The sequence below is a fragment of the Merops nubicus genome, unplaced genomic scaffold, assembly GCF_000691845.1.
Source record: "Merops nubicus isolate BGI_N331 unplaced genomic scaffold, ASM69184v1 scaffold2796, whole genome shotgun sequence".
In the NCBI taxonomy this organism is placed as follows: Eukaryota; Metazoa; Chordata; class Aves; order Coraciiformes; family Meropidae; genus Merops; species Merops nubicus.
In genome coordinates, this window is record NW_008614165.1 from 5062 (window position 1) to 33042 (window position 27981).

General features: G+C 42.5%; 1 protein-coding gene across 1 annotated transcript in view; it reads right to left on the bottom strand.

Moving 5' to 3' along the window:
• Positions 1 to 217: 217 nt before the first annotated feature.
• The window catches only part of SPIRE1 (spire-type actin nucleation factor 1), a gene marked incomplete at its 5' end in the record, with an annotated part of 45982 nt that continues 18218 nt past the window's right edge, over positions 218 to 27981 (bottom strand). Inside the window, 11 exons of the mRNA XM_008942111.1 lie at positions 218 to 604; positions 1673 to 1809; positions 1894 to 1921; positions 2636 to 2706; positions 4901 to 5038; positions 11015 to 11157; positions 11977 to 12067; positions 15818 to 15978; positions 22412 to 22453; positions 25983 to 26112; positions 26495 to 26581. Of these exons, the coding sequence (XP_008940359.1) occupies positions 352 to 604; positions 1673 to 1809; positions 1894 to 1921; positions 2636 to 2706; positions 4901 to 5038; positions 11015 to 11157; positions 11977 to 12067; positions 15818 to 15978; positions 22412 to 22453; positions 25983 to 26112; positions 26495 to 26581 (1281 nt within the window). The remainder of the gene's footprint in view (positions 605 to 1672; positions 1810 to 1893; positions 1922 to 2635; positions 2707 to 4900; positions 5039 to 11014; positions 11158 to 11976; positions 12068 to 15817; positions 15979 to 22411; positions 22454 to 25982; positions 26113 to 26494; positions 26582 to 27981) is intronic.

Sequence of the window (27981 nt, forward strand, 5' to 3'; positions counted from 1 at the left end):
TAGCCTTGGTTCTCCTTCAAACCTGTGTTTCAGCCCATCTCCTGAAAAGTGATTCGAAGTGTGGTTAAAAAAAGCTTGACAGCAAGAAGAGGCTTTCTAGTTTCACCTCCCTCCACTGCGAGCAGCTGACCCGTCGCGTGTCGCCCTGCACACCCCGAACGCAGCGTCCTGGGGCCCTGGGAACCCCTGGAGCAGGAGCAGGAGCTTCTCCTGGAGCAGGAAACCCGGCGACCTGAGGGGAACTCGTGCCAGTCAAGTGAAAGGAAGCGACGGAATGATAACCTGGTTCTGGTGACCTGGCTCGTGGGCGATGACCTCATGAAGACAGAAGCAAAGCAAAAGGCACAGGGCTCAGATCTCGTTGATGGTCCTTTCCGAGGGGCAGTATTCCGAGGTTCCTGGTGATGACATGTAGAAGGACTGCGTCTTCCTTTTTAACCTGGCTCGCTTGTTGGCCAGAGACAGGCTGCGCCGGCTGGAATTGATGATTTCTGAAATAAACTTCTTGCAGTCCACGCACACCTCCATCGTGCTCCAGTCCTCCATCAATTCTTTGGGAAACTCTTCGTGTGATTTATCCACAGATTTCGACCTTGAGGTCAACCTGGAAGGCAACAGAGCTCTCAGGAAACAGCACAGCAGAACCATCTTGACTTAAATTTTTCTTTCTCCTGTCCCCCAACCGACACCAGAAGAGCAAACAGCTTCTGCCTGGTTCAGCAAGACTTCAGGGTCACCAGCTGAGGGCGTGGAGAACATTTACCTTGGCAAAACCACCTTAAGAATAACTATCAGGAGATGACATGTTTGGCTAATGTGCAACAGCATCACAGCACTAGTGGTTTATGCACATTAACACACTAGCGATTTATGTTGTAGATCCCCTCAAAAAGGAGCATTTCTTTTACATTTAAATTCTCAGATTAGCTTTGACAACCATTTGTAATTAATACAAGACTATAAAACCTGCTGTAGTTGAAGATGTCCCTGCTTACTGCAGGGGGGCTAGACTAGATGGACTTGAAAAGTACCTTCCAACCCACACTATTCTATGATTCTATGGTTCTAGTTAAAAGATAAAATATATAAAATAAATATATAAAACTAGCAGATAACTTAATAATATTAAAGTGATAAAATTAGTGAAAATCAGAATAAGAAAAATTAGGAAAAAAAGACAAATCTGTGCAAGACATCATTGTGTTGCTGTTCAGTGTGCAGTTTCAGCCTGGAAGATTTATCTCCAGAGAGTCAGCTCACATCTGAAAAAGACATGCTAAGGTTTTTATTTTTTTTTCAGAAGTGCTACAGAAATAGAGTTCATAGAATCACAGAATCATTTTGGTTGGCAGAGACCTTCAAGATCGAGTCCAACCCTTAACCCAGCACTGCCAGGTCCCCACTCAGCCATGCCCCTCAGCACCATGTCTATCAGTTGTCCCAGACTTGTATTATGTTTCACCCCTAATGTGAAACAGGTTTAAGTCACACTGTCTGCATTGCTATTGCTGAGCAGAAGAGGCGTGGGTTTTCAAGCTTCAGGAGTTACTACAAGCATTAGAAAGATGGACAAGCACAAAGCAGGGAGCTGCCATCTTCTTCATGGTTGGTAACTCTACGAAACTCTGAGAGTGTCTGCAATAGCCATGGGTGAGCCCGGGTCGCCTCCCACCTGGCCACGCTCCGCAGGGAGTGGTGGTGACTGGTGGAGGGTTTCTCTGGCCTCATGAAGCTCTCTCCTCTCTGCAGGGTTGAAGGTCCCAGGGAGAAGATGGGGAGGGTTGAGTATGGCTTCGATGGCAGCCGCATCTGTTGGGAAGGGCAGAAGGAACGTGAGGTGTCCTCACAAAGACAATGGCCTTTTAGAAAGGGTCTGACCATAAGTTTACTCACCTTTTTACAACACTGTGAGCACACGGGCCTGTGTGAGAAACCAAGAGCATAAATCATTTCACTAGGAAAAGTGACACTTAAATCAGGAATAAGGGATAAATGTTTTTTTACAGAATCCTCCCCTGTCCTCCCCTTAAACAAACATTTTTGTTTTTAAAGCATCTTCAATGCTTTCAACAGCTTGAATCAGAACATGAAGCCAAAAGCAAGGACCAGTGGTAAACAAGAAATACAACTAAACTAAAAAACTGTTCTTCCTCTAAAGAAACTTACTAAGGAAGTGAAACAATAAATCAGTGGTTCCATAGATATCCAGAATTATTGTCTCACCATTCAACTTAAAATTTTTCATTTTGCCTGCAAATGACTCCTCTTCTGTTCTCCTCCAGCCAATACTCCAAAAGTAATACAAGAGATAAATTGCCTTGAAATGTTTTCCCCAACAACAGACTATGGAACTATTGACTGGGGAGCCTGAGTAAATTCCACCTCACTCTCCCACGAGCATGGAAGAACTAATGAGCGTTTCTCTTATTTTCAGCCATGAGTTTCAGTCCAGGGAAGCAATTCAGTCACTTGGAAGGAACTCATTTTGCATGATTTTTTTTTTTTAACATTGACTTTTACAGAAATGAAACCAATCAGCAGTACACAGCGGAAACCTCTGTGGGTTTCTAAGGTGTAAATCACTATTTTCCCCTCTGAAATGGCACTCACTTATTAACAGATACTCAGTACTTACCTCTTACAGAACTGACACGTGTAGGACCAGGTGAAGAAGGAAAACCTCCTTGTCCGACAGCAGAAGCAGAGCTAGAAGAAGAGCAGGGAAGACACAATGTTGGGTGACTCCAGCTGCTGTTGGCATGACCAGAGCTGCAGTGCACGCCCAGCTCTGGGCTCCTTCCCCCCACGGTGCTGATGAAAAGATACTCCACAATTGTATCTTGGTATAGCTACCTCTACTCCTTTATTTTTTTACCTACATTAAATATTTACTAGAGAATTATTAACTTATTTTTACTTCCCCCTCACTGATGTTTCTATCATTAGTACACAGAAAAGCAGTGGGAAAAAAGAGTAACGGCAGTCAGGAGGGGTAACTGCTACAACTGGGGAACACACACAACAATAAATGGGAATAAGTTCAGCCATGAATAAATTTAGGCTAGAAATGCTTCCTAACCATCTGGGACAGGGGTAGGACACAATTATTTTGTCTGTGATAATTCTGGATGATTCTCTTCCAGTCCTATGCTCTGGAAAACCAGAGGAGGTGCAGGAAAAAGCGACTGTAGCCGTCTTACTGGAGGAAGACCTGGTTTAGAGTGGGATAATAAATCCCAGCTGTTCTGTTTACTCAAGGGAGGTGGGGATCACAGGGTAAGAACGATGCTAGGAAAGAAAGGCACTGAACAACGTGTCTGCGGACAAAGAAAAGACAGGGTTGGTACTGGGACCAGACCTATGTGACACCTCAGTCAGTGACAGGGACAGTGGGATCGAGGGCACCCTCAGCAAGGTTGCTGGTGACACCAAGCTGTGGGGTGTGGTCGACAGCCTGAGGGATGGGAGGTCATACATAGGGACCTGGGCCCACTTCTCAAGATTGTCCATGTGAACTTCATGAAGTTCAACAAGGCCAAGTGCAAGGTGCTGCACCTAGGTGGGGTATCAACAAAGGCTGGGGAAGAAGGGCTGGAGAGCAGCCCTGTGGAGAAGGACTTGGGGGTGCTGGTGGGTGCAAAGCTGGACAAGAGCTGGCACTGTGGCCAGTGGAATCCTGGGCTGCCCCCCAGGAGGGTGGGCAGCAGGGCAGGGAGGGGATCCTGCCCCTCTGCCAGCTCTGGGAGACCCCCCTGCAGTGCTGGGGCAGCTCTGGAGTCCTCAGCACAGCAGAGCCAGGGACCTGCTGGAGCAGGGCCAGAGGAGCCCCAGCAATGCCCCGAGGGGGGAACCCCTCTGCTGGGAGCCCAGCAGGAGAGAGTTGGGCTGGGGCAGCTGAGAGGAGAAGGCTCCAGCTGGGGAGACCTGCTTCGGGACCTTTCAGTGCTTAAAGGGGTGGCCCTATAAAAACATGGTGAGGGACTACTTATCAGAGAATGTAGTTACAGGATGAGGGGTAATGGGTTCAAACTGGAAGAGGGTAGACTGAGATTAGAAATTAGGAAGAAATTCTTCACTGTGATGGTGGTGAGACACAGGCACGGATTTCTCATAGTGTTTAAAGCTATGCTGGATGGGGTTTTGAGCAACCTGGTCTAGCGGGAGGTGTCCCTGCCTGTGGAAGTGGGGTTAGAACTAGATGACCTTTAAAGGGCACCTCCAACCAAAACCATTCTATGATTTTATGACATACTGAGATCCAGAGACTTAGGCAAGGCTAGACAAATTTGGTTAGAAATAAAAGTGAACACTTTTAATAGTGGGGTAAATTAATTAAAGCATCAACTTTGAGATTTGATAAAAACTCATTATTAAGCTTTATATATCATGACAATAGGCAACAGCCAAATCTAATGAATGACATTTCAAGGTTCTTGTTCCTCTGCCCTAAATGTATTAATTCTTTAAATTATATCTGCATACTAGACACAGGTAGGCCTGTAGGTAAAATACACTGTGAAGTCAAAACACTTGCTGGAGGTGTTCAAGAAGCACAAGTCAAAAGTGGGAGAAAAAGGACACAACTTCTGCTGGTAAATACCCATTCATGGTGTGCAGTTTACAGAAAAAAATGTGTTAGTTAATGGGTTCTCAAATACTAAGCCTCCTTCCAGGGTCACTGTTGTCTGATTTCTCTGAAGGCTCTCTTATAAGGAGTCCTATGAAAAACCTGCTGTTTCCTGCTGCTGTCTGTAATCCTCTCTTCTGGAGCAGAGACGCAGAGCAAGCCCGCAGAAGGCACGGGGACAGAGACACGTCAGTCAGCAGAGCTGAAGGCTCCACCCATGGATACACATGGCCTCCCTCGAGAAGCTTCAAGCCCCCACAGCCTCAGCCCTACCTTTCCTTTCTTGAGAGCAGTGTAGACATCTTTATACTGCTGGTACTTTTCCAGCTCCGCCTTCACCAGCACCTGACGGATGTGCATGACCTCCTCCACCGTCAGAGCCAGACACTCCACCGGGTAACAGAACTCCTCCTGGAAGCCAAAAAACCTGCATTACTTCAAAGCCAAATGGCTTCCTCCAGACTTCAACCTAGACAACCAGCCACCTGGTTAGTAACTCCAGAAATAGGGGTTTTCTCCCTTCAAACTGGAATAGCACTGGCTCTTTCGTGGGCATCACGAGTTCCACACCGTCAGAGACTGTGTGTGATCTACATGGGCTGATGTCCAGCCTTCCCAAGAGGGACAGTTTTCTTCACCCTTCTTCCTAAAACCACTTGACCCTTCTCTCTGATTTGCCTTTTATTATGAAGATTTGTTTCCAATCAAGCTAACGGTTTGTGATTTGAAAGGGAAAAGGGAATTTGGCAAATGGCAATATTTTTAGGCATACTGTTTAGAGAGACACAATTTTTCTGAGACTTTGTGATGCCCAGATTAGCCAAGGAAAGTTGTTAGTAGCCCATTCTAGCAGAAATTTTTATTCACTGGTACCACATCTTGGTGCTCACATGATTGGAATCCCACCGAGACTACAAAAAGTTAGGTCAGTTCAGGCAGAAAAGTTCTCCTTTCTGCCCCAGGAAAGTAACAGCAGAGGTTTCAGCATTAAAGACTAATCTTCAAATATAAAGTTGGAGAACTGGTTACCCAACGCTGCATTATGAACAGCAGACACAACCTTCCACTTAGAAAATTTTGCCTCTCTTCTTTGTTACAGCATTTAGGAGAATGTTTTTGAGTGAACAAGTCCTGAATTTGGTACCAGAGAATAAAAAGCACCAACCCAATTTGTAATCCAACCCTGTAGTTGATTATACATTTCCAACAGAAAGACAGAAACCTCTGTGGGAACTCCCATGGCTTTATGCTTGGTAAACCTTTTCAGTCAGCCCAGAGGGGCGACTGTGTGGTGGTGACAATGACACGTAATGCTCTCTGAATAAATGAAGGAAATGTCTCCTGCAAACACAAAGACCTGGCTGACAGTGTGGAGATGGCATTTACAAACTGAAGTGATGAATCGGATTAGTTGTGAAACGCTCCATTTCCATGTACCCAGAGGTCTGTTTTGTCTTTCTGTTAGAGTAAAAGGAAAATCTTTCTATGCTGCAGACCTGGCAAACATTAGCATTTAGGAACCACCACATTTTTAAAAACTGTTGTCTTACCTATCTAGAAAGGGAACACAAAGAAACTTCTCTCTGTTTAAGGTACCCCACAAAAAGACTAGAATTGAGTTAATTTTGTTAGATTTGGCAGCCAAACCCCTGGGGTATAGAATCACTAGTTTTCTGGGAAGAACAGACTACCTGGAAAGCAACTGCAATTTGCTCCGAGGTGTAAAACCGCACGGAGCCAGACCAACATAACTTCTGTTCCTCAAGAGTGACTTTACAGCTAAGGGGCAGCTCTGAGCATCTCACTGGGGCTTCTCCCCACAGCAACTGCCTGGCTAGGGAGGGGGCACGGCCGAGGGCTGGGAGGCGGGCCGGGCGCTGGGGGGAGGGCGGGATGTGCACACTGCCAGCAAAACCCCCGACTCTGATGGTGGGAGGCTGGGAGAAGCTGTCCGAGGTGGAGGAGCCTGGCTGAAGGCTTGTAGTCAGAGCTTTAAGTCCCTGGGAAGTACGTGTCTTACTTGAAGCTCTTCCTTCCCCCTCACGAACGCCCGTTGCTTTAATTTACAGAGCGATGACGTCGGGGAGCACTGCTCCTTGGAGGCCAGTCTGCGGGCGGGCTATGGGTGTAGAGCAGGTACTAGGGGGTTACTGTGGGCCTGTCGTGTACCAATCAAACATAATTAGCACTACAGCAACTAGAAACAGCCAGCAGGCAACAGGGGAAACAGAAAATGTTCACATGTTTAAATGCTAATGTTTTAATTCCAGAGGTTACACAAGGACAACAAAATGTTAATGCAACATTAAATGAAAGGTAAATATTATGCTGATTTCAGAAAAAATGCTTCATTTTTTTTCCCTTCCTTTTTCAGAATACAAATAAGTATGCATGAAAATCTTTTGTTTCTGCACTACCTCTAAGGCATTGAAATTAATTAAAATTACACTAAGCACTGACTAAACTTCATTAAATGATGACGTTTTGGAGTTACTGCTCAAACTTCCAGCAATAATCTACACTCAAATAGCTTAAGTTCTCTCACTTGGAGCTGCCTCTCTGCAACACTTGCATACAACAGAACATACTAAAGACAAACCGTGCTTTGAACGGTCTTGATTTTCTGGAATTGTTCTTAATACTTATTTTAATATTAAAGGCAAGTTAGTATTTTTAAAGGGGAAAAACTTTTTTACCTAATTACAGTATTCTGAACTTGAAGTTTCTGAGATCCTCATGAAAATTGGCTTAACCATAATACACTGTATAGCTTAAGGTGTATAGTGTATTTTCTTTTTACTCAGGAAAAGCACATAGCAAGAATTACATGTCCATAATGTGAAATAAAGTGCTTTGTAGGTCATTCTCAGCATATGCACACCTAACATCTCCTTATGACTACAACACTAATATATTCCTTGCAAAATTTCTCATTAAAGGATGTCACTAAGCATTCAAATGAGCTGCCTCAGCAAATTGCAAGACTAACAAATGCTGGATTGGCCTTTAAATTCTGCAATTCATAATCAGTCAAGCACTCAAAACTCTCATTGCTCTTGAAGACTAAACATTTCTAAGAAGTCAGCTGGAGATCTCAACTACATACTCTACTGCAACAGGTTTCACACTTTTACTTATTGGTTGGGACAAGGAAAAGGAGGCTAAAAATAACTTATTCACGTTCAGTTCTCCATAGGGGTAAACGAATGACCTTTTCTTTTTAGTGGATTTGCCTTCCCTGGTACATAGCTATTAGTTACTCTGAGAGTTCTGATAGGAAAGTATGCTGACAACCAAAACACTACGAAGGTTTTCAAGTAAAACAGATTGCAAATGCCCTTTCACTCTACACAGTGTATCTTGTTAGAAACACAGACCCTCATTCTTTCAACATAGTCCAAGGATTACAACAGTTTTGCTGGCTTTTTGCTGTAGGATCTTCATACGCTGTAACATTTAAAGGCTGTCCCATTGATAATCTTGTGATGTTGCATTTTTAGTTTGCTGTCCTTTCAGAACTGATTTCTTTTCCCCGTGAGGTGATTGAAGACACACAAATATCCTACACACACTGAAATCAATGTCAATCAGGTGCAATGTCCCAGCCTGAGCTTTAATTCTTGCCACAGCTTAGGAAGTGCTCCCCTAGGAGGGAACATGCTGGTGAAGGTGATTTCCAAAGCCAGCAAAAAGAGGCAAACCTTTGCGGGTTTCCACCTGCTGGCAAAAGCTCTCTCACAGAGATAGTACATAGCCCCTGCCACCCCACACATGGCCGCTTCAACGGGATGAGAGCTGAGCAGAGAAGCTGTTTGCATAGTTGAAAAAAGTGGTCTGAAAGTCATCCTTGGAAATAAACTGGTTATCCTAGGAACCTGAACAATAGATAGGAAGCAGAGAAGCGAATGCTGTGTATGAACAAAACCATTAGCTGTGGTCCTCTGGGTCAGGAGAAATAATAACAGGAATTAGAAAAAGCAAACAGACTGCAAAGGCATTTATATGTACACTCTGGACACTGGCTTCACCTCACTGACTAAGCACCAAGTCAGCTCTCTACAGCGAGCACACCACCAGGCCGACCCCCTGACAGATCTCCACGCTGCCCTGCCTCTCCAAAAGGACTCTCCTCGGCCTCTTCCCAAGTCTGCTTCCCCTCCCCACCTACTGAGGTCTAACTCCCTCAGTCTGATGGGATGCCCCTTCACAAAACCATCGTTAGTATGCAAGACAGGCCAGTTTCCTGCTAATCCTGCTAGGAGACCGTAGCAAAGTCCTGCCTGTTTTCACTGGCCTTGAGGGCTATTTATTGGTGAGGTCTCCTTCACCTTAGAGAGAAACCGCGGTCACAGGAGCAGCTGATAAGAAATGAAGCTCCATCAGTCCTGGGGGAAGGGACAAAGAAGTGTGAAGTCTAAAGTAAATAGTAACCTGCACTTCCTGGGAGGCGTTTGCCCTGGGAACAGCAACGTTCCACATGCAGCAGCTGCCGCAGCCACCGAGGGAACCTGGCAGCCCTCCAGGGGAGGAGGCAAAGCGTGGGACTGGGCCAGGGCCAGCGTATCAGAAATCATCCACCAGACCTAAAAACCCAAGAATTATGGGAACTGTCTCTCACACCCTAGAGGGCACTATTGCCAAGTTAAAGAACCAGCTCTCTAGGCATCCAATGAAATAGATTCTTAAGGCAACACCATTTCGACACGCTCCTATCACAGCCAAAACCAAGCTAGGTGACAGCTCTCTAAAGATTAAAAAAACAAAACCCCAAAACCCCCAGCACTAAAACTCCTAGTAAAACCTTCCCCACGTGTTCCCACATTAGCCTGACTTATCTAATGGCTCTTCTTCCCTTTTCCTTTAGTATTTTTAAGGGGGAGTGGAATAACTGAATCAGTTTTTCTGCAATGGTTTTACCTTGTATATATTTTTCTAGGCATGTATCAGTGAACAGACTGACAGAGGGGAAATATGGAATCAGAAAGGTCCTGTTAAGAGCTAGGGTGATGTTATTTAAAACAACGGCCTCATGTATAAGATTTTTAAGTTGCACGATACCCTCAAATACATATGAGATCAATATTATGATGTAACAATTTAGCTAAAACAAAGTGTGGTGGAGCAAATGCCTGCATATGAAATCTGATGCTTTTTCCCCTCCTCCCTCTAAACAGTATGTCTGTGGATGACTCTGGGACTATCAGAAAATAAAGCTTGTGCTTCCACATACAGTGAGTGCAGCAGGAGATGACAGGGCAACTCGTTTTACATGATACTGTCTTCAAACACGTGCTGAAGGAACCCTCCAGCTTGGTTCTGGTGCAATAGGTTCTGCTCCAAGTTCACTTTGGAAGAAGAAGTCTATTTGTGTTGTTGCTACTTCTACCTGACCTTCACCTGGAATGAGAAACTACATTCTAGTTTGAAGGATATAATGAACCAAATCCAACAGACCCTCTGAAAAGAAGAGGAGGATGCATGCTGTGGGAATGTTACTGGTCAACTTCATCATCTAATAGGTTTGGATCCTGGCTACCATCTCTTGGGCCAACAAGAACACTCTTCAAACCCCATTAATACCCCCGGACTAAGAGACGAGGTGAGTGAATGTTCTCTCCTTTCAAAACTAGGATGTGTTTATCAGTTTCTCTATTCACCAACACCTCATGGGGCACACTTCAAAACCTTGCTGGCAGGAAAAGAGACGAGGAACAACATATCCTGCATGAAATTACAAAGAACTGATCAGTATGTCAGCATAAATGAACCAGGATTTCATACCCTTTGCTGTTTATACTCTGTTGGAAAACAGCTCTCAATTAAAGCTAATTGATCAAATGTACTGTACTTTCTTTTCAAGCAATAATACAGGTTTTTGCCTCAGTAACTTCAATAAAGTGACACAGACAAACCTTCATTTGGATTACTGAAAGAGCTTTCATACCTATAAACATTATCATGCAAGTTCCTAAGGTGGGAAGAAAGGAAACCATTTCATTCATTCAGCCATTAACTAAAATACTTCCAACAACTAACTCCCCCAAATCGATCCACTTCTTTGGCATTGTCTCTACTCAAACGGAAAATCAGTAAGGTGAAGTTCATCTCTTTTGGTGACACTCTGAAATAAAATCAAGACACGTGGCTTTACCTAGGGTCCTAATCAAAGTGCAAATGTTTTCTGAGGCACCTGTGCCTGGGATTTTGGATAAATACGCTAGAGAGACAAAGTTCAAATCTTGATTTCAAAACGTCTTTAGTAGCCAAGGGCTGTTTCTGAATAGAGTTTTCTTTGAGTAAGTCCTAATCACACTTCAGCCTAGTTTCAGTTTTCGTTATACTCTTAGCATGCCTCTTTTTCTGTTTCCTACCACCCACTCCACTTACAAGTGATTTGGAGTTCTGTTTTGAAGGTGGTAAGAACTGTCTCACATTGGTTGGCGTTTCCTTTTCAATGGAGTGTCGCCTCTGCGGTGGCTTCCGTCTCTCAGGCTGTGGTGTAGAGGATATGGGCAAGAACTTTGGAGGCACTGGAGATTCAACCAGGATAATAACAATTAGTTCTTGTAAAACAGACTGTCAGATAACATTGTACTTAAACGAGGCACTGATCTGCTAGAACATATACACCCAAAGTACCTTCAAGAGAGGTATCACGTTCATTAAATTTCCCAGGCTGAGAGAAGAGCAATATTCATAAAACTGGCAAATACAGGCATGCTACTGTTCAGTTACCATCATACATAAATTGGGTCTTTCAGGGTATTGGCTTATTCTACTGATTTCACCATTGTGCACAGATTACACTCTTCATTACAAAACCTTTCCAGTGAAACTGAAATGCTTTGAAACAAATGAAAAAGAGAGTTACACAGTAAAGCCTACAATAACTACACCTGAAAAAAAAAGAACAGATCCTGCCCTCTTCCCAGTAAGTATTTATGAGACATACTGGTGATTATTATGTGTCTTTCAAACAAATACATCCACTGCCATGGTGACAGATGCAGGAAACAGTTACATTGGTCTTAGGTTAAAATGTGTTTCTGCAGCAACAAATTTTCTCATGAAATGTGGACAGCTAAACTACCCCCCATCCTGTTGTGACTTCCTCTACAGTTCCACATCAACTATACTCAGATATATACTCAGATGCAGTGGAAGCTAAAGCCATCCAATTGTTAATCACATTTGACCTATTCAGCAGCCTCTAGGGTTCAGCTTGAGAGATTTATTCCATTAACACCACTCGGCTTCAGCTTTCTAGAAAAGTTTCAGACAAAGTTCATAGAACAGAAGACAACAGAAGTGTGGACAAGCAGCCACTGGACTCTCTTATCAATACTTACTCTTTCTGCTGCTGGTGCCTTCTTGAGAGGGGTCTTCTGCTTGTGAGGGGGAGATGCTGCTGCTGCTTGCTGATTTCTGCACTGATTCCTCCTGTGTGGCAAGAGGAAAAGAAACCTCTTTGGTTTTTAGTTCCTTAGGGGTTGTTTTTGCTTCGCTTACTGCTTTTTAGCACACAGAAATCACAAGCTATCAAAGGTATTTTGCACCATTCAATCACCCAAAGCCCTAGAAGAAGTCCTGAGAGAAACACTGACCCTACACAGCACAGAGTAAATGGAATTTTCAGCACTGCATTTTTATGGAGTATTATGGAATAAATGGGTGTGTGGTTGGAATTCAGTGTATTTAACTAGTGTATGAAAGAACAAGATAAGAAAAGAGGTTCATGAATCCACTGCAACCTGTTCATTTTCTTCATTGTATTTAAGGACTTTCAAGGATTTGCAGGAACAGCAGATACAATAACTGAACTTTGTATGAATCAGCACTTGGACTCCTCTGGTCTCCAAAGGAATGAGAGCCACTCATACAAGTGACCCAGGTAAAGCAAAATTAATCTGATCTCCACTGCACTGTTCTCTAATCCCTAATCCTGGTGTATTTCTCCTTCCTTCTGTATTTAAAAGAAATCTCATTCATTCTATAAGCCTGTTTCATCACAACAGCCAAGAGCAATACCTCCAAGATGAATGAAGGTGAAATGGGCTTTGACTGACTCCTTTCAGCTATCCTACAGCATTATGCTGTCCAAATTATTAAATCCTTTGCTTTCACTTAAAACCTCTGCCTTCAACCACCAGATACAGATCATCACAGAAGCCTCCCAAAGGAGCTGAGTTGAAGGACTGAGTGTGAATGCTCTTTAGCTCTAATGTGAATGCTTTTAACCAAGAAGACACATCATTTAAATTGTCAAGATTTACAGATCAAACAAGCGACTGCTCTAAAATCCAGCCAGTGGCTGAGCTTCTCTCTCACAGATTTCCTGAGTTATGTGAACTGGAAGCAGGGAAACCTCCACTAGCTGAAAGGACACTGGGGTGTATCCTGTTCCACAACGCAGTATTCTGCAGAGGGACTCAAACCAGACCCCAAAACTATATATTCACTGTCCCATATCAAGTGTGACCCCACAGAACAGCTGTGATGGGAAGCTTGTAGGAAGTTTGAGCCAAAATTTCACTCATGAGCTAAATGGGCTCATTTAGCTACACTGCCTGTTTTACTTCCAGAAACCACAGAATGGTGGGGGCTGGAAGGGACCTCTGCAGATCACTTTATCCAGATCACCCCCTGCTCCAGCAGGGTCACCCACAGCAGGGTGCCCAGGATGGTGTCCAGGTGGGTTTGTAATCTCTCCAGAGGAGACTCCATAACCTCTCTGGGCAGCTGCTCCAGGCTTGGCACCCTCACAGGAAAGTTATCCCTCCTGTTCAGGTGGAACCTCCTGTGTTCCAGTCACCAGGCACCGCTGAAAAGAGTCTGGTTCCATCCTCTTGACCACCAAAGGCCTCTTAGATATTGATGACATTGATCATATCCACTCTGTCTTCTCTTCTCCAGGGTAACCAGCCCAGGGCTTTCAGCCTTTCCTCAGCACAGAGATGCTCCAGTCCCCTCAGCATCTTCATAGCCCTCCATTAGACTCTCATGCATAGAACTACTGCCAAGGGCTGGGCTGTGCAGAAAGGCTCTTGCTCATAATTGATCCTGGGCAGACCAAGGTCACTGTGAAATCTTGTGTATCATGATGGGGGTACAGAAAACAAGAGGTGGCACCTGCAGGGAGGAGCAGCCAGGAGAGGTGACCCCAAACTGACCAGTGAGGGATTCCAACCCATCTACGTCATATTCAGTATAAAGCTGAGGGATCACAAGGGTCAAGCCTCTTCTTTAATGGCCAGCATCCGATGAGGACTCTGTTCTGCCTTTGATCCTGATCCATGTGTCCCTGAATCCAGTTCCAGAATCTAGCTCCTTAATCTGGTTCCCATCTGCTGCTGAGTCCAGTCTGGGACTTCCCCAGTGCCTGCCCACAGCACCAGTGGTGATGATACTGCTTTTGTATCTATTCCATTTTACTGTTATTATTTTCACTAAAGTTGTTTTAGTTTTCATTTCCAGTTCCTAAGTCTCCTTTCCCTATTCCCATTCTTCTCCCCTTTGGGCAGACAGAGGGGTTAACAGAGAGAGTCTGTCATTCGTTTAGTGCCCAGCCCAGCCCTAACCCTTGACAACATGATTTTTGTCCAGATAGCAGCATCTTCATTAGGAAGACACAGTTTTTAGACCTGTATCAAAAAATCACTATTAGATTGCTACTTCTCTTAGCCACACAAAGCAAAATGGCACCTCCTGCTCCCCCTCTGAAACTGTGTTTCTAGTGGTGATGCAGGAAAAAGCAAGAGCAGAAAGCAGGACCAGTTTGTACAATATTCACTCTCTCTAGCTAAGGGGGACAGGGCTGGATTGGACCTTCCCTGTCACTTCTGGCTGGCAACACAGAGAGTGGGGGTGTAGTCTGCATCACAACACAGCTGAAAGAACAAAGGGGATGCAGGGAGAAGAAAATGCATCTGTATCTCAGCTCATTTGGAGGTCCACAGCTCTGCACTGCAGGTATCTGCAGCCTGTAATTTAGGGCATAACACAGTCATGATTTAACTCCCAGTGAGTAACTCTAAGTAGGTTAAGCCCAATTCAAATTGCAGGCAAAGAGGTGGCCGACTCATTTCTAGGCAGTCAGGACAACACACACTCTCCTGTGCAGTACGTACAAAGTAAAAGTCAGGGGGAAAAAAAAAAAAAGACATTTTGACAGAGCAATCTTCACTTTCCTCAGATGTTCTACATCCCACCCCCTTTGTCAGCTCAGAAAATCTCACCCAAGCTCCCTTGAGGTTGTTTATTTACACTACTTCTGCCCTGTTCCTGAGCCCAAACCAGTATCTGCTGAGCATCTTAATCATCTTCATTGCCTCACCAGCTACTTCCGTTGACTCAAGCCAGTGCAGCATCTGTTCTCTGTGACAGCTCCACGTGCCTGATTGATTTTCAATTTATCTTTTGCTGTATGTTCCAAAGCTCATTCTATCTGACTTCACTTGCCTACACAGTATTCCCTAATCAATAATCACCATCAGACATTTTTCACTCATACAAGAACCACTTCACATTTCCCTTCACAAAATTTTCTTTGACTGACTTCTGCTTATTTTTCTGTGTGAAATACCATGCTGCATTACCTTCAGGATGTGTGGAGCTACAAGCTAGGAAGCTGCAAGTTCAAGATCCAACTCTAACTGACAGGTCTTAATATCCTTGCATCCTGCCCAGCTTCATTCATATTAACAAAACCTCATACAGCCTCTATTGTAATTTTAAACACTGCTAAGAGATTTCAGAATGCAAATCTCTTCTGCTTTCAGAACAGATGCACCAAATTATGCACCCACACAAGTCACTGACAGGATAACCCCGAATACAAAGAGGGCCAACCATTCACAGATCAAGAAAGTATGCAAAGAGATAAATTTCTCCCCAGCCTATCTTTCCAAAAGTAGAGTTGCTACATATACACTGTGGACAGGCACTGGGCATTTAGAAAAATTAGTAAATACTGGGTTTAAGGCCAAAATTAGCATTTAACATTTTAAAAGACTATTCTCTTTCTTGAGGTCTGATCTACTCTTTTTGAAGTTCTGTGGGCTGACAAAGCAGTCATGGAAAATTCAGATGATGGTCTGCAAAATCACTTCTCAGCAGATCAGTTCAGCAATTTAAGGAACAAGACTCAATTCTGACAAATCGAGAAGCAAGTTGTGTCCTGATTTTTTTTACCTCTGAATCTGAGCTGTCAAGTTCAGCCAACGTGGGAGCTTTAAGGAGTCTCTTGCGTTGTACTGTCACTTGTGTGGCCCCATTCTGCTTTTCTTGTGGTGCTGGGCCACCATTGACTACAGAAGCATCTGCTTTTCTTCCAGCCTCTGGTGTAGATACATCTAGCAAAAGAAACAGAACAATTGGTGTTTGGATCTAGTTCTTGTTTTGCCTTCTCAAATCTTACTGTCAAGGCAATACACACAAAAGGAGAAAAAAATACTGTGATAGTTACATGTGTGCAATTATTTCACTAGCAGTAACTGCTCAGAGAACTACAGGCAATGGCTCACGGTACAGAAGCAATGTGGAAGAATGAAAGCAGTGGAAAAAGCAGGAGTGCATAATACTAAAAACCAATCTCAGACCAACAATAATCAAGTTTAAAAAAAATAATCCTGTGTTAAAGCCGAAAAGAATTTTCCTTCAACTTATAGTCCACAATTAGCAATTTAACAAGTATCAGAAGAATGCATAACTGTATCTGGACAAGTGGGTTTCCAGTGAATCTGAAGACAACACGACACAGAAATCAGGAGGTTAAGCATGGAGTAAACCCAGTTTTTCCTGTGAGGGCAGAATCACACTTTATTCTGCCCCACACAGAAAAGGAATGAAAATGAGCTAAACAACTAGCATTCATCAAAAATAGGCACAAGTCTTAGGCTCATTTGAATTAAAAATATGCCTATGATGTCAAATCTTCATGTCACAGCAGAAACATGAGGCTCCAGCTCTACTTTCATCTGCTTGAGTTCTACAAGGCTGTAGCTCGAGCGAGTAAATTACTCGGGATTTCTGCCAGTGTGCAAAGAAGATCTTGGATAACATAAGCCCTGGGTCTGCTGTGCTTAGCCCAGCTTAGCTTAGACATCAAGATAAGGACTCAGGCTTTGATATTTTAGGAGAGCTTCAGAGTTTGGTCTTATAAATCAGTTTTATCCCTGTAAAAGTACAAAGTGCAGTATTCCAATCTGAAGAAAGTTATGTTGGAGGGACAAGGAAGAGAAGCTTTTAACCTCCCATTTGCATGTATACCTAAGCATCTGGTCTTTCTACAAGTGTGTTTTTCTACCCATGTAATTACAGGACTCCTTCCCCAGTCTTGTAATAACAAAGTGCCTCCAGGTATTTAAGGGTAATGGGCAGTTATTATTCCCATTTTCATACACGGTGAAAAGAGGCACAGGAGGTCAAATGACTCGTACCTTAGGTTACTGGGAGGACTGTGACAGGGAAATGGTACCACCCAGATGCTCCCCAGTGCCAACAATGTCAGCACTCACACAGCACCTGGAGTTCTTTACATCGTCCCCTTGGCATAACCAGACACGGCCACTGCAGCTACAACACAATCTGCATTGATAAAAGCTGTTCTTGCACCGGGTTAATTAAAACTACAGTCTAGACGAAGGGCCAGTTGCAGCAGTAGGGCTGTTTTACAACATTCTCACCACAGCAGCTGTTGAAAATGAGTAAGAAGAGGAATAAGTTAAATCAATATATATTTTAAAGAATTAATTAGAGGTTATTGCCACATGCTGGAAACTGAGCTAGAAAGGACAGGGGATGTACTATGGTTCCTCTATCAATCCCACCTTCAACTGGGAGTGTACGAGAAGGCGATGACTTGGACTATTAAAGCCACGGTGACATTCCAAGCCTGTGAATCTGTGTACTACAGTGTTATTACTGCCTTTGGGTCCTCCCTACAAAGGGCTGCAATCAAAGACTTAGACTCTGTAACCCTTAGTTCCTATCTTCAAAGGCTTTGCTAATGAGTGTCCTGACTAGCACTATGGCTTACAGGTCACGTTTTGTTTTTTCCTCCTAGCCTTCTGCGAGTGCAGCATGGGCGTCCTCCACATCAAATACATTCAAGGCAGCTGCTCAACACAAGCCCAGGAAGCGACAGCAGGAAAGCAGAAACCCCTCCCTGCTGCCAGTATCACTTCTGGAGACCTCATAATTAGCTGGCAGGCGTTGATTGAAGAAGCTCAGGGTTTCCCAAATGAGCAAGAGAAAAAACTTTGATTTGTCTTTTGATTGCACAGGGCGGTTCCAGAACAACCTGTCCAATGGAGCAGCACCACCAGCACCACAGCCAAAGGTGGTGTCCCTCCTCCCAAAAACTTCCTGGGTGTTAACTCCCCTGCTTGACGGTCAGGAGGGTGAAGAGTGGCCTGTAAGTACTGTTGGACTCACTGGGAAAGTAAACGATTGGAAGGCAAATAGTACTGCCCTCCTTCCAAAAACATAAAGCACACAGTAGGTCTGAGGAGAGACAAGAGGAGGGAACATCCACCAGACGTGGATGAGAGCTATGGGAGGTGATGGAACGGATATCCAGGGTACCTCAGACATTGTTTTCTGTTGGGTTTTGTTGTTGATTGGTTGGTTTTGTTGCTTCCACTCCCCAAGAATTTACACACAATTTCTTTAGGCCTCAGAAACGGAAATTTCTGATCCATTTTGAAGGTAATTTATGTAGCTAATCAGTATCTACAAAGCCTAAAGCAGCTGTTATTTACATTCACGCATGTAAGAGTTGCTCATGCATGGTGTTGAGTTCTTCATATGTTGGTTTATAAGTCTTCTTGAAACACCAGAGAAGCTTTAGGCGAATCAAGAAGACAATCCAACACAGTATTTGTTCTGAAGGGCTCTTCAGAAGGAAAAGTAATTTATCACCATTTTTTCTTCTTAAGAAAAGAACAGGGAGTAAGTTTTACAACTCACAAGCACTAAAGCAAAATTAGAAAACCATCCAACTTATGAAATCCATTTTGTCAGCAGTGTTCCAGTTCACCATTCCAAAATTTACAGTACTAGATATACATGAACAAATGGATTATCATAATTTAAGGAAAGAACCATGCAATTTTACTGTTTCAGCAAAGAGCTTTCAACAAAAATAACTTGCTCCAAAATTAAAACCAGAATTTCTTAGCAGATATAGACAAAAAAATTGCTACTGTAAGCTATTTTAGTGATGTAATTTGTCAATATATTACCATGTGACAATAGATCATACATCATCACAAACAAGGTAAAATTAATAAAGAGAAACAAGTCAGAACCAACAAATAGACTAACGCTTACAAAAATCACTATGACAGAAGAAATTAATAGCCAATTCTTTGAAACAAAATTCTAAATTTTTTTTTTAATGGGTTGTGGTTCACAATCTCTAATTTCATAAAAAAACTAAATGTTTTGACGACGATTCAAATGGTATTAAAAAAAGGCTTGTGTGAGTAACAGCTTGGGGTTAAGATTTCATTAGAGTCAGACACTGGTGGAGAGTGTCACTTCTGTTTTCAAGCAGCAAGCACAATGAACAGCACCTGTAAAGTGGCTGAGTATGTTTGGTTTCATTGGAGCTTCTTCTAAGCTCTCATTACAACAGGGAAATGAAAGGAGAGGTGGTCTTAATTTGATTAGTTTATCTTTGTGTTGACCTTCCCTGACTAGCCTGAAGAAAGGGGAGACAAAAAAAAAAACACCCTAGGATAATATGAAATGTGTCTTTATTTACATGTAAGATTAGGTCTCTTACGAAACAAGGAATTAAGCAGACCACAGATTACATGCAAACCACAGTGGTCATGTAACCATATGCTGTCTGCCTCCTAACCAGCTCTCCCTGGCCAGGAACGACAACAGAAGTCTGAATTTTATTCCCCAGAGCAGATGTACTCCTCAACCTTACAATTTTTACACTGAGTTTAAAAGTATTCTAAAATGGATTTGCCAATTAATACAGTTTTACTTTTTGCTGGTATGATGATAATATTCTGGGACAGATTATAGATGGATAATAAGGGGATGTGCTCTTTAATGGACTTATATGTCGAAGTCAAACCTGAGAACTAATAAATCAGCAGACCAAGCTGCCAGTCTGTTGCTGGTGTCTGCATCACATTTACTCTTCTGTTAGCTAAATTAAAAGATTACCAGAACCTGGTGGAGTTCCTTCCTCACTCTGGGCTGACACAGATTTTGTAAAGCCAACAGTGATACAAATCACCTTACAACAGAGATACACATTCCACAGGTTTGGGCATGACAGAGAAAACCTCTATAAAATTTAGGGTTAAATCATGATTCAGTTTCCTTTTTCTTTTCTCCTTTCACTCCCTCCACCCCCAAAATGTACCACCTGTTTCTGAAGTAACAACTTCAAAGCAGCCACGTATGTAGCTCTGAGGGAAGAACCTGAGTGTTAAGAGTGGGCATGACTGATCTTTTGAGCTGAACCCAACACAAAGCATCAAAATTAAGTTTTAAGCTAAATTTCTATTAGAGGAAGTGGGTCCTTAGCTGGTATCCGAGTACCTCTCGGATAACTCTTATCACAGGTAGCTACCACTTCCTCCTCCTGATCTACCAGTAAGAAACAGAAGTGGACCAGGAGGTCCCAGGCACCCCTCTTCTCCTCTTTGGGATAACAGCAGGCACATCCATGGAGCTGGGTAGCATCACATACCAACTACACTTCATTCTGCAGCTGGTTTGTGTTCCTACATGCCAGCAGTTCCATCAAGCAGAGAGCAGTGAAGCAGTGAAAAAGCAAGCATGTGGAACCAGTGATGAAAGCACAGTGGAGCTTCCCCACCCAAAGTACAGCAAAAAGGAAAAGCACACAAAGCAACAACATCCAAACTACTGCTTATCAGCTCGCTGTCGACATCCCAACCCACCCACTTCATTTGTACTGCTCATGTGGTGTCTCTCATCTACCTAACTGGAATGTTTTAATCATCCTGAATTTACTCCTGAAGACAATTTACCAGATCACTCGGTCATGCTGTAGCATACTATTTACTGAGAAACACAGGACTTGGAAAAACAAAACCAATCACATTTGGAAGAATGATAAAGAAAACAGGAAGAGTTCTTCAGTGGTCAGTCAAAACGAGCAAATCCAAATACAGCATAGATTGTTATGAAACTATTTTAAAACAAAAACATCATGGTAATGAATTTATGGATTGTGAGGGGAGCTTTTACAAAACATTGTTTGGATTTAAACAAATGAGGATGTCTCTAGATTCTTGGAAGTAAAAGGCAAAAGAAGAAGCAGACAGACACATGTAGAAGGACAGAACTAAACATTTCTCATTTGTTGGTCACTGGCACATTCAGTTTTATAGAGTTAAAACTAACAGGACTTTTGGAGTATCTGGAAGTGGCAATACTTTTTAAAAATGCAAGTTTGCCTGAAGTCCCCTGGGGACCCTGCAGCTTTCAGTGGAGTAAAACATGACACCAAGCACATATATAAATTGAATCCCACCAGGCAGCTGCAGTAGCTGTACAATATGCCTGAGTGTAAGGTTTCACAAAAGGCCCTGAGCTGGATGAACAGCTTGCCACTGTCTCTGATGGGGAGAGCCTGTTCCTTCCTCCCAGCCACCCACGCTCATCACCTGACCTCAGCCAGCTTGCTGATCATCTGATCAGGTAAGCAAGCAGGTTTGCATCACCCAAAGAGCAGAAAAATCAACCTGGTTAATACAAGAAAAAAAAAAAAAATTGTTCCAGGGTTCCATGGGTTTAAGCAGGCTGCCTTGTGAATAAATGAGCAGGAAAAGAAGAGCGTGAGTCACAGGCTTGGAGGGGAGCTTGGGGAAGAGAGGGAGCAGAGAAATTAGGTAAGAGTATAAGAGCTCTCCTCAGCAGACAAACCTCTGAGGCCAGTGGAAGATATTTCCAGTCTCAGTGATGGAGTCTTTGGGCCTGGCCCTCCTGGAAATAGTGTACAATGAGGGAGAAACTGAGTTATTTTTTGGCCAGTAGGCACAAGCTCCACCTGATGTTGCTGTCTCTGGAGTATAACATGTTCATGAAGTTACTGCACATCCTAACTAATGGCCACCAAGAGGAAAATTTAAATTTGATATTAGACAGTTGATGAACGAGGTATTGAATCCTCTGCATCAGCTAGTACCAGCTAACCTCAGCAATTTATTTTGCTAACAAGTAAAGAAGGAAGGTTTAGCTGCTTTTAAGCAAACATTTTTGATTTCACAACTCACAAAGTATTTGCTATAAACATACCATGTAGAACTGACAGTTCCTGTCTAGATTAGTATTTATAGGTGTATTTTATTAAGTCTAGAAAGGTAGATGAATCCAAAACTAGTTTTTGGATCCTTGTGAAAAATGAAATACTGGAAAAGATGGTCTAAGTCAAGAAGTGAGTGTAAAGACACAAAGGTCAGATTAATAAATGAGTATATCAGACTTGAAGGTGACACTGTATTTTGCAATCCTTTTTAGAGTTTAGCATTGCTCTGGGCCACCTTATTTTGGCTATTTATTTAAACAGAATTCCAGCACTCTATTTCAGGTGAAATATGGTTGTTTCCTATACCTAGGCATGCTTTTGTGGCAAAGGAAATGTAAATATTAATAAATAATTAATTTTTATTTTCACTGACCATATCTTGGAAGAATCCCTTCAAGTTTCTTTCTTAAAATTCAACAAACAGATGGAACAAATTTCACAATAAGCACAATAACCACGTCAGGTGCTGCTGCACCTTTTACCTGACAAGTCAAAACTGTAAGACATGCTAAGTGGCCGTATTGCTGCAAAAAAAGAAACAAAAACAACAAAAAGAAAACAATTCAGCTATTAGAAAAACAGAGGGGTAATGAAAACAAAAGATTAATTCCACTGGAGACATTTTGGATTCTGTTGCCTAAATCCAAAATGTGTCAGACATACTGTTGCTTTACTGTAGTAAAGCTCAAAGTCTATAAACTACAGTAGCATAAATGCGACTTGCAAACAGAGTCATTATAAATATATTTGTATACTTGTAGAATGAGATTCTTGGAATTTCATAAAGCAAATACCAAAACAAGAGGCAACTATCTTACAAATGGAATATTTTCAATTAAAAAGCCATCAAAGAGGGAACGGGGAGAGGGAAAACAGAGGAGAGCAAGAGAGAAAAAGCTGAAAATAATTTGAAAGTACAAAGCCACATTTCACACAAGTTTCAGTGACCTGAAATAAAGATATTTCCAATTTTTTTAAGCATAATCTCCAGTGATTATAATTAAACTAATAAAGAGAGACACTCAAGCTAAGCTTGAGCAGTACTTTCCTTGAAGAGGATGGAAAAAAAGGCCAAACAGTGTGATTTGTGCTGACTCTTGTTCTTTTTAAAACCTTAGATGAACTTAGCCTTTAGAATATATCCATAGTATTATCCCCTTCTTTCTGGGCCTTGAATAGTTTTATTCCTAGATAAGAATGTGCTCAGATCGTTCTTTATTTCTGGAAAGAAATATCTGTATTTCCAATTAGTGTAATTCAGGGAGCAGACACTCAAAACATTTCCCAACTGAAAACAAAATTTTGATGCACTAATCCAAACAAGTAGGCCAAGCCCAGTGACAAAAAGGTACAAGAATACACCAAAACTGACTGATATCAGCTTATCTGTCTTACTTGACAGCTGATAAACACACAAGTTGGTATGAAAGGGTCTGCCAGCCACAGACACCACTGCATTAAATGATGTTTAAAAACAGGTTGTGCTGGGACAAGTTCTGTGTAGGTGGCTGACTCGGTGGCAAATCTGGGAGACAGGGTATTTTTCCTGTAGTTCATTAACTAGACAACATCAGCCACAGATAGCAGCTCCAGAAACAGCACCTAAACCCCCACCTGAACTTCAAGCATCAAGGCACATACATTTTAAAGCCTGAGTGTTTATCACCTAGTGCTGAGCCCTAACTGAAGGCTGATAAAACCTACATGAAACCAAGTTTTCTCCAAGCTCCATTAGCTCGACTTGCTCAGGGCACAAATCCATGCCTTTATTTAAAAGGACATGTCCCTCAAGGCTGTGCTTGCCTCCATAGCTTGCTCTGATGAGTTTATGAGGTCATTTGAAAGCTCACTCCCAATTCCTCTACTCAAACCTCTCCCTTTGTGAGAACAGCTTCCAAGATTAAACTCCCGTTTCCAGTTTTAGATGGAGAGTGGCCAGCCAGGGGGTGACTCTTCTCAGCAGCAGCTCAGGGTAACGACCATCTTACCTGTGCTCCTGTGCTGTGCAGAGCAGTGGGACATGGCCTGTGGCTGCTGGGAAACACAGGCCACAGGTCCACCCGTATCCCCGAGCAGAACTGCAAGAGTCCAGCACCCACTGCCCCAAGAGTCAAGTGTGGCTGTGCTCCTGGCTGCTCTAAACTGAGTGACAAGGAGTAACTCTGGGACATGGACATACAATTTATCTTCTACTCCCAAATACTTCACTCTAACATTCTTCCCTTTTCTTCTTTTTAATAGAAACAAATATTTCTGTCCAGATGGTGCAAGTATCCCACATGTTGTTTCTACTTAGATTTATAATCCTTAAACCTCATTACCTTACATGATGTTACAGTAAATTCCATTCAGTGGTCATCTAAACTCTATGGCTGACCCATCTGTACCATACTGATGAATGTCATCAGCTTTACTCCATTCCCAACTCTGCACACACACACTGTAATCTAAAAGGAGCTTTGGCCATAACAGTCATTTCAGTGTGACAAAGAACAAAATCTCATGTTTCAACATAAAAAATTATCTTCAAGGCCTTTGCTCTTTTTTTCTTCTTCATGCCAGCAGCAAATAAACACTTGGGAAATAAAACTTGTGTACATCCCCTTTTACATCTCCAGGAACATGGAATTTGATCCAAACAATTCACTGGACTGAAGGGGAACTACCACAGTTCCAAAACTCAAAAATTTAATTCTTTAACAGAAAATGAAGAATCAGTGGAAGACAAATATCCCCCATTGGAGGCCATGCCCCAAAACCAGCCCAGTAATATTCCAAAATTTAATATTGTTTTTAGAAACTGTTTACTAAATGAGTTTGATGCCATTGATATCAGTTAGAAATTTTAAAGACCTATTAGATCAAATTTGCTACTCCTGAGTGGACAACATACTTCCCAGAGGCAAAACATAAAATAGTGAAATGGAATGTTTGAAAGAAAAGTAAGGAATCATTTCATGTTTTTACAAGCTTCCTACATTTGAAAAATGTCTAGTCCTGTTAGGAACTTTAATCAACACAGCAAGCACAAACTGAATCCAAAGCAGAAACGAGAAGGGCCAAAGAAACAATATTCCAAAGATCATGCTTTTAAAAATGCATCCAAGCATTCACCAAACTCTGCCGAGCACTTCAAAAACAAGGCAACAAAGCAAGACTTATGAAATTGTTTTTCTCTGGAGACAATGAGCTGTCACAGCCCACTTGAATCTGGACGAGTGCCTTTGAGCACGTGTGGCAAGCACAAAATAATTTGAGAAAAAACAGTGACAAGGAGTACGTATGTGGATTATTTCATGATTTTAAGCCATAAGATGCCACTTCTGCTCTTCAGAAATCCAGCTAGTTTAGTTTTTCTGATACAGATAAGTATTGTGCTCTTGAAGAGATGCACAATGTGAGACTGTATTTGTCATGCTTTTGTCATCAGAACCATTGAACTAAAGCAAATTGATGGTCATTGAAGAACACAGCATTTGTGTAATTTCATAGTGGGTTGTTGAATGTGCACTGCAGTGCAAGTTGGAGTTATTTGCCCACTGAAAATATATACAAAAATATGCTCCATAATAATAATAATAAGCAAATATTTAGACTTGAAATAAAAGCAATAGATTCATCAAACAAAATAAAAATGCATTTTAAATTCAAATAAAGAGTAATGTTAACAACAGGAAACAAAGAGAATAAAATAATTAAAACCAGACGTGAAGAATACTTGCAGGTATGTAGGAATATTGCACTGGGGAGAAGCAGTGCCCATTCCATTCTGAGCAAATCTAACATCCACTGTCATGTGCAACAAACAAGATAATGCCATTACATTTATCAAATATTTACATTAAAAACTTGAAGGGAATCAAGCTGAACCATATGGTGTCTTAATTTTAAATATAACTTAGCACAAAGACTGCACAGCCCTAGCAAAGCCTGGAGGTTCTTTCTTTTTCTGAAGGGATGAGGATAATTTTATTTTCCCTGACACCTCACAGACATGGCTTACGTGGGAATTTTTCTGTGGATGCTGCAGGTAAAAACTAGGAATGTGCTTACCCAGCCTGCTACGCCTTATCTCATCAGGGGAGACTGGACGTAGCTTCCTCTCTGCCTTGATTTCCTCCAGGATCCTCTCATGAAGGCTGCGTGGCCGTGGTGGGGTTGGTTTCAGTTTTCTTGCCGAGGCCTTGAGATATAAAGATAATCATATTTACATAGACCAGTCCTTCCTTGACAGGAGATGATTGTACACTCTTTTACAAAAAGAAGTGTAGAATGTTGTGATTTGATTTTACATGCAGTCAATTGTAAAACTCATATGAATTGGAAAGAGGATTGTATTTTTCCCCAATTCATGATGGTTTCACAGAGACAAAGGACTGCTGGTAATAGCAGCTGTTAATTGGTGCCAGATATTACAGATTGTTCTTTCAAGAGATCATGTTCTATTTACAAAAGACAGTATTTTTGAAAGTCTATGTCAGAACACCTACTATTTAACATATTCCCTGGTCACAAATGTGCTTTAAAAGAGACATTTTTGTAATGAAGCCCGCTGGATTACGTACGGGATTTAACGGAGGCCGCGATCGGATGAAATCCAGGATTATTTCATGGGCACTCTTCTTTAATCGAGGTGGAATGTCACCGTTGACCTGGAAAAGAGCAAGTGAAATATTTTATTTCCATGTTCTGCATTGGTATTCATGCAGCTGAGGAGATAATTGAAAAGTCACAAGAACCCTGACAGAGCTTGCACTGTTCCGACACCTGCACCAGGCGGGAGATCCCACCAGCCCTGAGCAGAGAACGATCCATATGCAGAGCACACGCCAGCAAAAATGCCAAGAGCAGCTTTTCAGCTCTGCAGATAGCTGCAGAATAACCACAACAGCAGCACCTCTCATCAGACAATACTCAGGATTTTGAAATGATTAAATCAAATGTCAAGGCTGTAATCATTTGCCTATTTGAGAATGCAGATGAAGATTCCATCGTGCCTGGAGGAAGAGTTGCCAACATCATTTTTAAGAATAAGTATTTGAACCGTGTCTCACTGCCAACCATCACACAGCCTCTAATACTCTGTTCTTTCCCTCTGAGAAAACATGGATGCTCTTTAAGGCCCCAGTTTTCTTCATCTCCTTACCATCTGAAGGGTCTAGAGCATGAGTCTTGTGAGGAGAGGCTGAGGGACCAGGGGTTATTCAGCCTGGAGAAAAGGAGGCTCAGGGGAGACCTTCTCACTCTCAACAACTCCCTGAAAAGAGGCTGGAGCCAAGTGAGGGTTGGTCTCTTCTCCCAAGAAACAAGTGACAGGACAAAAGGAAAAAGCCTCAAGTTGCACCAGGGGAGATTTAGGTTGGATATTAGGAAAAATTTGTTCACTAAAAGGGTTGTCAGCTGAAAGGCTGCGTAGGGAAGTGGTGGAGTCCCCATCCCTGAAGGGGTTTCCAAGCCATGGAGATGTGGTGCTGAGGGACATGGGTCAGTGGTGACCTGGCAGTGTGGGATAACAGCTGGACTTGATGATCTCAAAGATCGTTTCCAACCTAGACAATTCTCTGATTCTATCATCTCTCAGGCACTGATATGAAAGGAAAGCTGTATCTGTCACAATCACCAATGATTTGCTTGTAGCAATGGATAAAAAAATGTTCATTTTGGGTTTTTGGTGTTTACTGCTTGTCTCTGCTGCTCTGGCCATGAAGAGGTTCCCTTGTGTGCAAATCCCAGCAAAAGGAGGGGTAAGCCCCAAGCATGATTTCACAGCCACCTCTTCACCTGCACGTCAAAGATTACTCAAGTGTCAAACACAGTTTAATATGTCTAGAAAGTAAACCACTAGAATGCCATGGCACGTGGTCAGAAGTACAGGCAGAGTGTTTCCTCACTCTACATCAGCTATTTCTGTAGAAGAGGGATGGGTGGGGGCTGTTTGCTTGTTTGCTTGGTTTTCTCCAGAGAGACAGATGTTTCTTTCTCTGATGCCTAAATGAGGTACAGGAGAGAAAAGAAAGCAACGGGAGTTTTCCTGTACTATGAAGAATTTACA